General features: G+C 38.7%; 1 protein-coding gene across 2 annotated transcripts in view; it reads right to left on the bottom strand.

Moving 5' to 3' along the window:
* The window catches only part of LOC106905162 (chloride channel protein 2-like), a 103,278-nt gene that overhangs the window by 23,860 nt on the left and 65,441 nt on the right, over window positions 1–13,977 (bottom strand). For both annotated transcript variants that reach the window (XM_088011711.1, XM_088011710.1), the window contains exons 13-16: window positions 11,247–11,316; window positions 9,278–9,388; window positions 5,077–5,290; window positions 1,313–1,446 (exon numbers count right to left, since the gene is read on the bottom strand). In XM_088011711.1, the coding sequence (XP_087867837.1) occupies window positions 1,313–1,446; window positions 5,077–5,290; window positions 9,278–9,388; window positions 11,247–11,316 (529 nt within the window). The remainder of the gene's footprint in view (window positions 1–1,312; window positions 1,447–5,076; window positions 5,291–9,277; window positions 9,389–11,246; window positions 11,317–13,977) is intronic.

Consider the following 13,977-nt stretch of genomic DNA (forward strand, 5'->3'; position numbering starts at 1 on the left):
AAAAACCAAGGAGGATAAAAAAAAGGGATAAGGTGATTTATTAGCAGAGTGCAACAGAAGGAAAAGAGAAGGCAAAGGAGGAAAAACAGAGATGGTAGAAAGAGATTTAGGGAAATACTGCGAGCAGAGGGCTGCAATTTCCAAACAAACAAATGTACTGCAGAGAAGTCTGCATAGTTGCATAACAAGTGTCCAGAAGGCAGCAAATGTCCAATAATTAGCGTGCATGTGTTGCCGGCTTTAAGTAACTGCCTTTGTGACGGTGCGTGCAGATTAGGTGTTTGGCTAAATGCCGCAGCTAATTGTTCCTGTACCACTGTATAATTGAAACAGTGTTGAAATACCCAATTTGCACTTTAATGAGGTGACTAAGGCCATCAGCAAGCTGTGCCCAGGCAGGTTTTTTTCTATCAATCAGTCACTTTGATGAGGACAGCAGTGGGATTGCAGAAAGTTTGAATTTAATACCAGCTGGAGGGCGCACTGGGAGAACAAAATTGGCAACACCGAACAAAGATACCCCCAACGTTAGAGGCACCGCATTATGGATTCTGATTTGCAAAACCTTTTTAAGATGTTATTTAGCCCCTTAAAAACAGATGTGTGCTGAACTAATGTGTAGTTTGGAGTTTGGAGCTGTAGGTCACTAACAGGCTGATTCACTACAAAAACATAAACCTGCCAGCACCAGAAGTGGAGTTTTTGTACCATTTCTTCCAATAATTTCTCATAAAAACATGGTCAAATATCGTTGCACTGCAACATCATTAATATAATCTTACTTGCTAATAGTATAAGACTTTTAATCTTTTTAATAATAAAGCAAATAATGTCAACAAGTTTTTCAGTCAATAACAGAATGTTTTTTTCCAAAACTAAAATCCTCATATTATCATTGTGGTTCGCCTATAAAAAGTATTCACTCCTTGTGGAAACTTTACCAATGATGATCAACAAAACACCCAACGGAGTGAATATTTTTACTTTAAACTCCAAATACTGACATATTTGTTAATTTTGGGATATGGTTTACCAATTAACAATAAATATGTAGCAGGGTGCAATAAATCCCAACATTTTAACTGGCAAATTGGGATTTTAAATTGTTTTCATTTGATTTGTTTCTGCCAAAGGAAAATATGAGCAGAGAAATTAAATGAGGGACCAGATGGTTTCTTGTATGGAGATAAACTACCTTCAGCTACAAATAAAACCCTCACAGTGTCTTTCAGTGGTTTCACAGACACCAGAACCAGGTTATTTATATATAACTCTGTGTTTTGCATGGATGTGTAGATTTTTTTTAACTCACCAGCAGATTCCACTAAAGCCAGAGTCTTGAGATGTTCCGACATCAGGACGTTGCGTAGGTCTCGGTAGCAGCAGTTGAGTGTGATGTACGGTACATCCCGCACCATAAAGTCCTCCACACGGATGTTGTATTTCCTGAGACAAACATGGAAGGAAAGGAGAGTAAATGAAATGTGAAGTGAAAAAAATAAGTGTGTATTGTTTCATTGAGATGAGGCCTGAGGAAGAAGGCAGCTGAAACGGTATTCTATTCATTGGCTAAAAATATAACCACACTCATGTTTAAAAGTTCGTACTACACAAGCATCATAATATTTCTAAGTTATTGCCCTTACATATATGATGACTGCACAGCCTTTCAGCTGACTGGCCAACACAACAAAAAGTCACAATGTCAACACATCTTTCAGTTGTTACTGCATCACCGTGTGTACTTCAGGTGAAGCTAGGTGACACTGCGTGAGCACTTCTCAGCTCAGCAGAATCACACGCCTCAGTACACCAGTTAGATACACTCAGATTTCTCTTCCTGCTGGAGGCGGCCAAGAACTGCAAACACGACAGCCGTCGCTTAATGGCTTCCGCTGCCAAGACCGTCAGCCGTGCCAAGACACAGACTGCGGCCAAACCTCCACTTTTCAACCGGTGACAACTCGCTGTGCTGACCTTTCCTCAGATGTAAAAGAACAAAATTGATGGCCATTCTTTCCAAGCTTCAATTCAATACATATAATGTACAACTCTAGTCCAGAAGGCCTCTTAGGAAGACGAAGGAAACCTATCAATAAACTTCTGTATATTAGAGCATAGGAAGAAGAAAATAACTCCAAGTAAATTTACTGTGTGTAATGTGAAAGAATGAAACCCCTACACAGAGCAACTGGCTATAATTTTAAAACTATAAATCACACCAGGTTTAAATTAGTTTCCTGAATCATTTGTATTTTCACCATTTCAGAAGTATGTTCACTATGAATTATGTATGCATTAGTTGAAACCAGAAGAGTCGGTTGTAAGCTTTTTGTTCTCACTAGCTGAAGCTAGATCAGGCCAAACATCTCTTGTTTTAGGCCAGTTAGAATAACTAAACCAAAGTCACATTAATGAGAGACATAATTGGTCAGATATGTATAGTATTGTATCATTTTGCAATAAATTTAAATATCACAAACATTAGAAGGTTTTGAATTAGAGGGCTTTAGGTTTATTTCTGTTAACTATGTAAAAATGAACATTTTGCACAGTAAACTTTTCACAAACATTTCAGAATTCACTTCTCAATGCTAGGACTAAAACATGAAAAAAAAAAAAAAAAAAAAACAACTAACAATTTTGTCACCTTATTTTTTTAAAGAGCAAAATGGTTCTTCTAGCGCCAGACAACTGTATCATCCCAAATATGAAAAAGGCCTTGAAGAAAGTTTCCTCTTTGCACTGTGCTTGCTGACAGCGTTTTAATTTGCATGTGGATGAGAGAGAGTAATGTAAGTGCTTGCCTCTGAACTGGCCACAGGAGCTGCCAAGGCAAATTTCCCCTGAGGTGTCAAAGGTGGAAGATATCTAATTGTTTTTCCTCTTAATTCATCCAAGTTTTCTTGTAATAGTTGGGAATAGAATCTGATCAGGCATCCTGCATTCTGTATAAACTGTATAACCTGAAAGGTTGTTTCACTTGGTTTCCCCAATAGCACCAACTGATGCTAAATAAGACTGACACCTTGGAATTCTGATTAAATTAATACTCTGCAACTTTTACATTTTTGCAGCGACTAGTTATACATGGCCTAATCAACGTCAACAAGGTGCAGCAAGGCTCAGGTTTCACACTGAGGTGAGGTGGAAAAAGTGTTTAAAAAAGCAGAGGTGACAAGCGAGCTGTGATTATGTAATAGGTTATGTAATAGTTTCTACATTTAGAAGTAAAAGCCATTTTTTGAATAACGTATGATGATGATGAAGCCATTGAAGAAGACTTTAAATATGCATGAACATATAGAAACTGTGTATAGTTGAATTTGTATGCAATTCAAATACCTGACTTTGCAATGCAGTCTAGAAGAAAAAAGATCAAAGTTTCTTCCTCGAAGATAAATGCTGATAAATGTACATGCCATTATGCTGTATGTGTTGCAGAGCAGCCATTATTATAAGTGTTCCTTTATAGTGTTTTGTACATCCATCAAAAATGGATAATTTCATGATTGAACCTTCCAAACCTTTCTGTGAAATAATTATGTAATAATGTCTGATATGTTTGATGATAGAGTATCCTGTCAAGACAGAGTCAGGAGTACGTAGTAAGAGTCATTCTTTTTTTTTCTTTTTTGCCACAAGCAAAAAATAGAGTTATATTGTAGGGCTTGAGACTAACTTTTTACACTGGTTTCAATCAACTATTTTTCACCCAAATTTTTGATCACATTTAGACCCTTTTGTTGAACAAAGTCTGTTTTGCTCAAAAGTAAACTGGGTGAATTTGTCACCTTATGTACAAAGAGTTCTGTGCAAATAAACACGCTCTGCCTTTGCAGCCAAGGGGAATAACATCACTGAAAGAACTGCAAAACAAAGTCAATATTGAGATGCGTTTTGTAAAATATGCAGAAAAATTGAATCTGTTCCTTTCGTAGAGAACAAATACTCTTGAACTTGTTAGAAGATGTAAGTTTGGATAATTTCCAAACACAGTTTCAAAGCAGTCATTTGAGCTTCCCACTGCAGTGGGAGCAGAGCAGAGTTGTTTGACTGATGTTTTTCTTGCAGCCTCTTGGGACCCTGTGCTCTGCAATGGATGAGGCAGTTCAGGATGGGGCATGCAGTACTGCCTTCATACACAGAAGTATATATGAATAATGACTTAAAGAGAATAAATTAATAAAAAAACATAAAAGTAAATGCTAATGTGTGTATCTGGTTGCTTGAATTTCACACCACGGTGAGTAAACAGACTTACAGAGCTTTGTTTACTTTTAAATTTTTTATAACCCACACGTGTAACTTTATAAAAAAAAAAAATAGAAGTATTTTCAGAGGATGGCCCAATAAGAATTGATATCTGAGAGCCACCTACTGATCTCAAGACAACAAAAACAAAAGCCAACAAATAAATAAATTGAGGAAAATTTCTTTCTTTACCTGATCCTGGACACAATGCCAGTCCCACTGGTACATGCACTCAAATGCTGGATTTTACAATAGATATGACAGAATATTCAATTGTGGTGGTGGTATAGTGAAGGGAAGAGAAGCTTTTCCAGTAAAAATGATTAAGAGTGACATTCATTGTGCCCTTATTGCGAACTAGACACATTTGGGTTATTGTTCCAATGTAACAGTTTGCAGATATCCAAGCAAAGCTGTCAAATGCCAAGTGCAAATGTGTGAATGGGTGTATCTCTGAGGACACCCAGCAAATCCTGCAAAGGAAAAGAACCTCAATACAGAAAATCTATCAACAAAAACTGCTAAAGCTGCAGTTGAAGCAGATGAAGCCAGAAGTTTACATACACTCAATAAAAATACATGTTTTTTGTCCTTCATTGTTTGAAAGGTCTGAAGATGGTTTGCCCTCAAGTCAAACCGTCTTCAAGCTACTGTTTTTATAGAGGTATTAATAAAATGAGGAATAAGTCTGAAGACTGAAAACTACTCCACTTGTCTGTGGACAGCAGGATTACAGTCTGACAAGACTCTTACACTGCTCAAAGACAGGTGCTATTGCATATTTGCTTTAGACTCTTCATCAATATATTATGATGTACGTACTCATGGTGAACCCAGCCCAGCTCTGGGAGGTAGGGCAGCTTCTTGATCCTGATAAGAGAGTCGTAGAGTGATGGCTGCACAGACTGAGCGACGACGTTGGCCAGTATAACAGCTATTATCACCGGCAGGATGTGGGAGATCTGACCAGTCAGCTCAAACACAATGACCGCAGTTGAAACGGTGTGGGTGACCGCTCCTGACAAGGCTGCAGCACCTGTGGATGGGGGAGAACAGCAGAACAGGCAACTCTCAGTGTCATGGTAAGCTCTAGAACACCAGGGGTCGTGTTAACTGAATATTTTCTGAATGGTTTTATGAAATGTTGCTGGAAACCTCGGAAGGCTATGTGTGATCTTGACAAACTGCAATTCAGACCTCTGACCCCTTGGTGCAAAAACGTAGATGTTCTCAGTTTTATGCACAGAGTACATCGTGGAGGAAACTAAATGTATCAATCAATCAAAAAGCTGAATCACCTCTGACCTGAACAACATACTCAATGTATCTCACTATCTGGGAGCTGAGCATGTTGAAGAGGCTTTAGAGCGCATCCTGGTTACAGGCTGGTGTAGCTGGACTACTTTGTGGACAGGAAGGGCATAATTTAAATGCAATGTTTTAATTCAACTGTTTATATGTAGTAATCCGGACGACAGTTGGTTTTTAACATGTGGGTTTTAAACAAGTATTTATCTACTGAAAGTGTGATGGCAGGGTGCATTATCTGTTCTGAAGATTAATTAAGCTGAATGAAAAACAAATGTCATTGAATTTGTTGTCATCATTTTAAAAATTGACAGGTAAAAACTGATTATAACTGATTTTATTCAACCCTGTCAGTCATATGAGACAACAAAAATGCCTGGTGTAATCTCTGATCAAAACGGTCTTAAGAAGATGTTTAAGAATATCACAAATTAAGATTCTAGTTGTTAAAGCTACTTTTCTTTATAAGTTTGATCTATGTGAATGTTATTAACTTTATAAAGGTTTCTAAAAACAATAGATAGATAACAATAGATTTGATAATAGATTCCATCAGTAGTCATGGAATTATTGTAAAGCTGTGTTTTTCTAAACACATCAGGTCATGTTGTAGTAAAATAAATGATTAATAACCAGCCACAGCAAGAAGGATAGAAATACAGTGATCCCTAGTTGTAACGCCATTCACCTTTCGCGGTCTCGCTGCTTCGCGATTTTTTTGTGCAGTTTTTCTTCACAGTACATTGTGTTCTGCTTCCTGATTGGCTAAACCAGTGGTTCCCAAACTTTTCTCCTGCGCCCCCCCCCCCAATGGTTTCCAAACATTTTCTGGGCCCCCCCTATGGATTACAAATGGATGGTTGAACGTTGCGTGTGAGGCGGGGTTTCTAAGGATTCTTAGAGACTCCCTGTCACTAAGAAGGTGGGGGACAGGGGATAATGAACTTTTTTGGGGGTAAAATGAATGTACGTAGCTGAACATAGACAACATCGGTAGCCTACAGGCTACTTGTTAAGCTTAAGGTGCTGTATTGATATTAGCTAGTCATCTTTTAGCTAACATTACCTGCATCCAACAGCTTTACTCAACTCAGTCGCTTAGTTTGGGGGAAAACTGAGAAAGGTTTTTTGCGTTTTGCTGGTTTGGTGCCATGATTCTAACACACACCTGCATAGCTCTGTGCAGCAGCAGCAGGTCTCCTTCACTGCCACACAGGTGTAAACCCAGTGCGAGTGTCGTAGTGCTGATGTTGCGTTTAAAAGCGGCTTGGAAAAACAGATTGCCACATTTTAACAATGGATTAAACAGTTTTAATTGCTGATAAAAGTGACAGAGGACACAGATATGGGAAGTGCGGAAGCCCTACTGTATCAAATTGACAGAGGAATAACAGAGAGTTGGCCATTCTAAGGTAAAAACACAGCGCATACAGCGTTCATTTTTTTTCTTTTTTCATCCAGACGACTTTCCGCACCCCCTGTGCAAAGGTACGGAGCCCCCCTAGGGGGCACGCCCCACAGTTTGTGAACCTCTGGGCTAAACAGTCTCTGCGGTTCTTCTCTACCTGTGTGCCAATAACGTTACGGTATTTAAATATAAGTAATACAGATTGGCCATTCAGGAGATGAAAACTGAAACTTTGAATGCCTGATGGATAAAATTGGTCAGAATCAGCGTAAAACCCGACCGGAGGCTCGCTTGACGAGATCCATCGCTCTGCCGTAGATACAGCTGTGAATCTTGCGGGACAGCTTGGAGGAGACGTTTTAATGACATGACTCCGGATCGCATTAAGGCCCGATTGATGCACATGCACATTTGTTCTTTGGTTTCAATGTAGAGTATTTATTTATGCTGTGTAATAACTGTAAAAAATAAAGGTAACTACTTCACGGATTTCGCCTATCAGGTTATTTTCGGAACGCAATCCCTAAGAAAAACAAGGGTTCCCTGTAAATGCTGTGTTTACTTCATCTTTTTCTACAGCAGCAGTTTTGTCAAAAAAAGCGTAACAGGCTAAATTTCAAAATGTTGTAAAAACTTTTTTTTTTTAAATAAAAATCTGTGGGGGGGAAAAAAAACAGTCCACAAGCATCCTCATTCCAAACACATTCACTTAAATTTTCACTTTATGGTACATGTTCCCCTTTTTTATTGACTGTATATCAAATATATTTTAAATTTAACTGAAGATATGACACAATATATAATATTCGATAAAATACAAAAATTTTAATCTTATTGCATAGACTAGGTCAAATCACTACGTTGCTTGTAGGAATTTTTAATGTTCAGCTGATGCCAGTATTCAGTGATGCAGTATCGAAACAGAATCGACACAATTTTGCCATGAGTCGAAACGATACATGACGCCTCATCTACCCATCACTATTGTTGGTTTATAAGGCAAAAATGACTCAAAAAATGTCTTGGGTACGTTACGTCTGCCATAATAGCAGTTGGGTTGTCGGAGGACAGTTCAACTGCTGCAAGGAGGCAGGGCTGGCGTCATGTCTGTCGATAAGTATGACCGGTTTTCAGGTTTCTTGAGAGGTGTACAAAACACTAATCACTAATCTGGAATCAACCATTCCAAGTAATTCTCCTGTTATCAGTTTCATTCCCCAGATCTAAAACTCTTCTTCAAACTCTCTGCTCAGCTAAATAAATTCACATTCTTCTCCTACACACCCATAAAGCAGAAATCAACCCATGCATCTAATTTAATACTGGAGGAAATCTCTGCATCAACCTCTTTTTTTTTCCTTTCTCAAAAGTGATGTAGAAAGAGTTGTATAAAATCTGGGACTAATCAGATAGAGCAGCATGGTGTGAATGAGTCTTCATACAGAAAGAAAATGGATGAGTCCAATTTAAACAGTGGATAAAAAGAGGAACAGAGGAGAATGAGAGAATTAAAGAGAGAGCAATACGAGGAGAGAATGAACAAACAGATGCTAGATGGGAGAGTTTGCACCAGCAGGTTTCATTGTTCTTTCCCATAACTTAATTAAGCCTTGTCCGCCTCCCTCCCCTCAGATAAATGCTGCTGCTGCTCTCTCCACCCGTCCTAATGCTCAGTCCTTAGAGCGAGCTCTGCTGTGAGATGAAAGAGGCTCATCAGAATGTCGGGCCTGCAAAGGGCTGAGTCATCAGCTACAGCACGGCACAACAGCATCAGCAAGCCCAGAAAAAAAAAAAGGAAAACAGCAGGCGCCGAGGATGCAGCAGAGGCATAATCAGCACTGCTGTCAACAAGTAGGACTGCAGCGATACTGGATCGCACAACCGCAACTTTAAGAAATATTGTGGATGTGTAATCATTGTTAAAAGAAAAAAGTAAAATCAATCATTTCTACCACTCATCTACAGTATATAAAAAAACCTATTGAATCTTTACTAATAAAGTTCACCAACAAGTGATGATTGTGTTATAATTAACCTCTTTCAAAAAAGTACTTTTGCATTCGGTTGATTTTGTTGGGTCACTTTTGTTTCCATTATGTTCAACTCTGATAACGTTTTCAGGTTTTTTATTTGTGGTGAATTAGAAAGTTTTGGTCTTGAGATGGGAGCTCAAACCTAATAAGAATAAAACTACATGAATGCTACAAATACATAAAATCAGACATTCATACTTATTCAAAAGCATAACCAGAAAGAAAAGAAGAAAAAAAAGTTATCTGGTAATAAATTAATGAGTGCTCAACATACCCACAATAGCGTAGCCTCCTGGCAATATGGGATAGATGGATCCATCAGAGTGAATGCCATCTGGGAACCAGGCTGCCATGCTTTCTCCAACCAGACGACCAAACGCTGCTCCTACAATAGCCAAACCACAGGGACACAGGGATGAAGAAACAAACAGTCAGACCTCGGGTTTCTCCCAAATGTAGAGAAGTAATAAACCTAAATTTTTGTACAATGGAAACTATAAATACTACATTTAACACATTCCATTCTGCAGTGCTGCATCTCCCCTAGGAAAGTTACAACAGGAGTGAAAGGTGTAGATTTAGGTGTAAAATAATTCTGCAAGGCACTGATTGCTACAACTGAGGTACAAAGATAAGACTATAAACCCCATCTGATGGATGTAGGAGGCTTACGTTGGTGGCAGAGGCTGCGCTAGACTTTTTTGTTCTCCATCATTTTGACCGACAACATAAAGCAAAAAAAAAAAAAAAAAAAAATCAGTCATGTACTATTTTTATCCGTCATATTATAATCATATTAACATCGGCTTTTCAGGCGCATTTTAGTTAATATTCACCGTGAATCCAGATCCCATCACAAATTAAGCAGGCAAATGCATCTAGATTTTTCTCCGTAGTGACAAAAACCACTGACTGTGGCCCCAATAACTTCTAATAAATTAAATTAAGCGACTTCACTTAAATTCATCACTTCACCCACTGGGGTCTGAATGCACTTCCTCCTGGTTCCCATCTGCAGAAAAATCTGCGCTAATTCATCAGTCAGTTGGATCTGTCTGATCCAAACAGATCAACTGAACTCTGTGAGTGCTCCAGTGTGCGCTTTTACCAGGATTATTTTTTTTAATTTTTTTTGCGTGGTTTCGATTCTCTGAAACGGACAGATGTTATGTCTGCAGCTCCTCCAGAACGCTGCTCTCCTGGGTAACGTGCACCCAGAAGGCTCCATTTGTTAAAACCGCTGGATGAGTTACTTCCAGCGGTTTTTAATACTTCGCAGCGGCGGAGCCACGTCCACAGTGGTTGAGCAGCGGACTAAGCATGTTTCAGTATAATTAACTTCTGCGTCGTCATTTATTCCCTCAAGATAAACTGCCGGCTCCTCATATGGATTAACACAACATTGCATTCTCTTTTGTTTTCTTGGGTCTGTAATGGAGACTTGACTTTAACACGCCATTTCAACCAAGGTTTTGAATGTGCTTACTAACCAGATGCTCCAAATCGTCTGGTCCATAACTCTTCAACACGCTGTCAGCTCCCGGTCAGAAAGACACATTTAGTTCAGAGTCCATGGGTGCGTTCACACTGCAGCCTGAAGTGACTCAATTCCGATTTTTTTGACGTAATGCGACCTGTATCCGATCTTTTCATGGCAGTGTGAACAGCACAGGTTGGATTCTTTTTCGAATCTGACCCATATCCGATACGTATCCGATTCAAATGCGACCTAACGTCCAGGTCGCCTTCATCCGAACTGAACGTTACTGATTTTCAACAAATCTCACTATTATGAGTCCTGATAAGCGCAAGCGGGAAGAAAAATAACAACCATGACGGACTATATGAGGATTAAGTTGTTAATATGCTGCTCCGGCCAGATAACAACTTCAAATATGTAAGCTAAGCTCCACCGTTAGCCTCCATGTTTACTTCTGCAAACACTGAGTACTTCTTCTTTTTATGGCGGTTGGCAGAACACTTAGAACGCTGACGCTATTGCGCCCTCTACTGCGCATGTGGGACACTTTCAGGTCGCAAAAAGTTGATACGATAAACTGATGCTGTAACAAGACTTTTTAAAACATCCTGTGTAATTTGTCATCTTTCTCCTGTTTTATCTGTTGAACCAAGTCTTTGATGGGGCTGATTAAACTTCCTAAATGACAGCCTAACTTCACCTATTCCAAAAAGACAGACCTGAGCTCACTGTTCTAAAACACACATTGTAAATTGCTCATTACCAATGACAAACACAGGCACGAAAGCTCCACAGGGCACAGGCATGGTGAAGGCCAAGGCAGACATCCAAAACTAAAGAGAAAGAAAAAAAAAGTGAGATTAAGACATAAAATGAAAGAACAGGGTGGCATTTCAAATAGACACAAAGTCCTATGCAGTGTGTCCAAACATAATAGCTAAGCTGAATCTCGAAACAGCAGAGAAGGGGCGGCCATGTGAGGTTTATTGCTGAGGTTAGATTGAACCGTCACATTCATTCTTCATTTGACAAAGACCCTGAAATAAAGCTTGTGTAATGACTGGCCTTCGCCGATTGGCTGACACCACAGCAGGCAAGGGGAAAGGACAGCTAATTAGGCAAGAAAAGGAAAATGTCAGCACCGACAATGCGTAAGCATTGCTCTATGTGCACATGTATCGGTGGACCTGTGTTTAAAAGTATCAACAGTTTCCAGCAACGAGATACCTCGTTAATATTCATACAAAGCTCCACTCAATGATCACAGTATTGATCAGTTTTAATATATGATCAGTCATTACATCCTTGACACTGAAATAAGCAAATGCAACTAAGAAGATTGGAATACATAATCAATTGTTAGCCAAAGCTAATATTAGTTTGAGGTTCAACAATGATTGCTTTAAATGTACAAATGGAGCAAAAGGTGGATCAGTGGTAGAGAAAGTAAACCATAAAGGCTACAGTCCTTGATGCAACTGTCCCAGATTTGATTCCCAGCAGCATGACGAGTACTGCATGTCCTGCCCTTCTGTTTCAGCCCTTTTTCCTGTCAAACTACTGATCAATAAAGGCCTCTCTCAACATGCTACCCTGAACAGCAACAGAAATATAAGTATTTGGGGTAATTTTCATAGTGATGTGCTGACGACTTAAAGTCAATCCTTAGAGTATATTTATCTCTAAATAAAGTTAGTTTGGTGGACAGGTCAAGTTGATTATTGATGAAATTATTAATATAAAGAAAATGTGAGGACAATGTACCTGACTAATTTTTATGGACATCCAGTCAGGTGTAGGAACTGCTGATCTAAATATCATCCTCTGGCTGGCATAATCAGTTTGAGTCAGTTTTAGGCACAGCTCTGTTCTGTCTGTAGTTTCTTCTGTCTTATGGATTTGTTTTAAACTGGTGAAGTACAACTCAAATAATATTAGATAATACTACATTTTATGGTGACTCAGACTGACACTGCCTACACGATGTTAAAGTTCAGCTAAAAACTGGGCTTCGTAGTATGCTTTACTTCAAGAAAAGTGGGAGGACAGACTCATGAATTGTATTTTTAAACAAAGTAAAAATAACAAAACCAAAACTGGTGCTGCATAAGCCATAGCACCGGTTCTTTGTATTTCCACCATGAACTTAGAAGAACTGCAGGTGATGTTTTGTCTACAGTCAGCCTGTGAGATGATCTGAAATTACTCCTCAACTATTTAGGTCAGTTTGGTTCATTAATTCACTTCTTGCTTCAATATGGGGGATGAATTTTTTATTCATCTAAGCCACACAAAATTGAGATGTTGTCGCATTAAACATTTACATGCCCAAAGTGCACCATGTGAATGGGAGTATTATACAAACTATTAGACAAATCTCATTGCTGTATTAATCTCATGGTTTCAAATAGACTTTTTAATTACTCTCATTGCTCCGTCTCTCTCCTTCCTCTCTCCGGACCCTCTGCTCCATCTATAGTTAGCAGTAATTAAGGCCGGCTGCCATGGTGACGTAATGCATCTCCTGCTGCAACCCTGAACTGCTACCATTTTCACACCTCGAGCAAACACACATATGTGCGTAGGTGTTCACACACCCCCGCAGCACACACCATAACACATACTCTGTGACGAGAATCAAAGCTCCATGCTGCCAGACACACAAACATTTGATTACACTAAATGAGCCTCACGGGGAAAATAAAGCAGACACTGAATTCTTCAGACTCCCTTTTCCATCGTATTGTTGCTCTTCCACCCAGACAGTGAAACACAAATGAGAAAGAGGGAGTATTGAAGGATCTCTGGACTCATAATAAAAGCTTAAACTTAAGGTTGAGGCCATGAGTTCTGTGGAGAGAATCACAGAAGTGCACCAGGGCTCCTGTAGGTGTTTGACATTATCTGACAGCATTAAAAACCCATACTGAGTGGAGAATGTGGCCATCTAAATTATTTGTAATATTCAAGTAACTCAAACTGAGAACAGCTGAATGGGTTTTCTGAAACAATCACTAGGAAATTATTTTAATTAAAGTTCTAAATGTGTGCCATATCTAACCTTTAATGTGCTGATTACTATGAGTCAAAAACTTTACAGTTTTCAATAATCAAAAATGCAATAATCAAACCCCTGAGATTGATTTACAAAACTTTGAAGTCTAGATAAAAATAAATAATAATAATAATAATAATAATAATAATAATAATAATAATAATAATAATAATAATAAAAACATGAAAATGACTATATAACAGAAATATTTCAAAGAAACTGAAGCTTGGAAGCTGTAACACCTAAACACACTGTTAATTCACATGCTACTGGCTGGCGATTGCGGAGAAGAGATTAGAAAAACAGTTGAAATTAACTTTCGTGGTAATGCTAAAATGATTTTCACTGCACATTTTAAGGTATTTTTGGAATTTGAACAAAAAAGGCATTTAGTGTTTCTATACTACGCAAATATTACGAGATTTCAGCTATTTGTGGG

The sequence above is a fragment of the Poecilia mexicana genome, unplaced genomic scaffold (genome assembly GCF_051168715.1).
Source record: "Poecilia mexicana isolate PSO_F unplaced genomic scaffold, ASM5116871v1 scaffold_13, whole genome shotgun sequence".
In the NCBI taxonomy this organism is placed as follows: domain Eukaryota; kingdom Metazoa; phylum Chordata; class Actinopteri; order Cyprinodontiformes; family Poeciliidae; genus Poecilia; species Poecilia mexicana.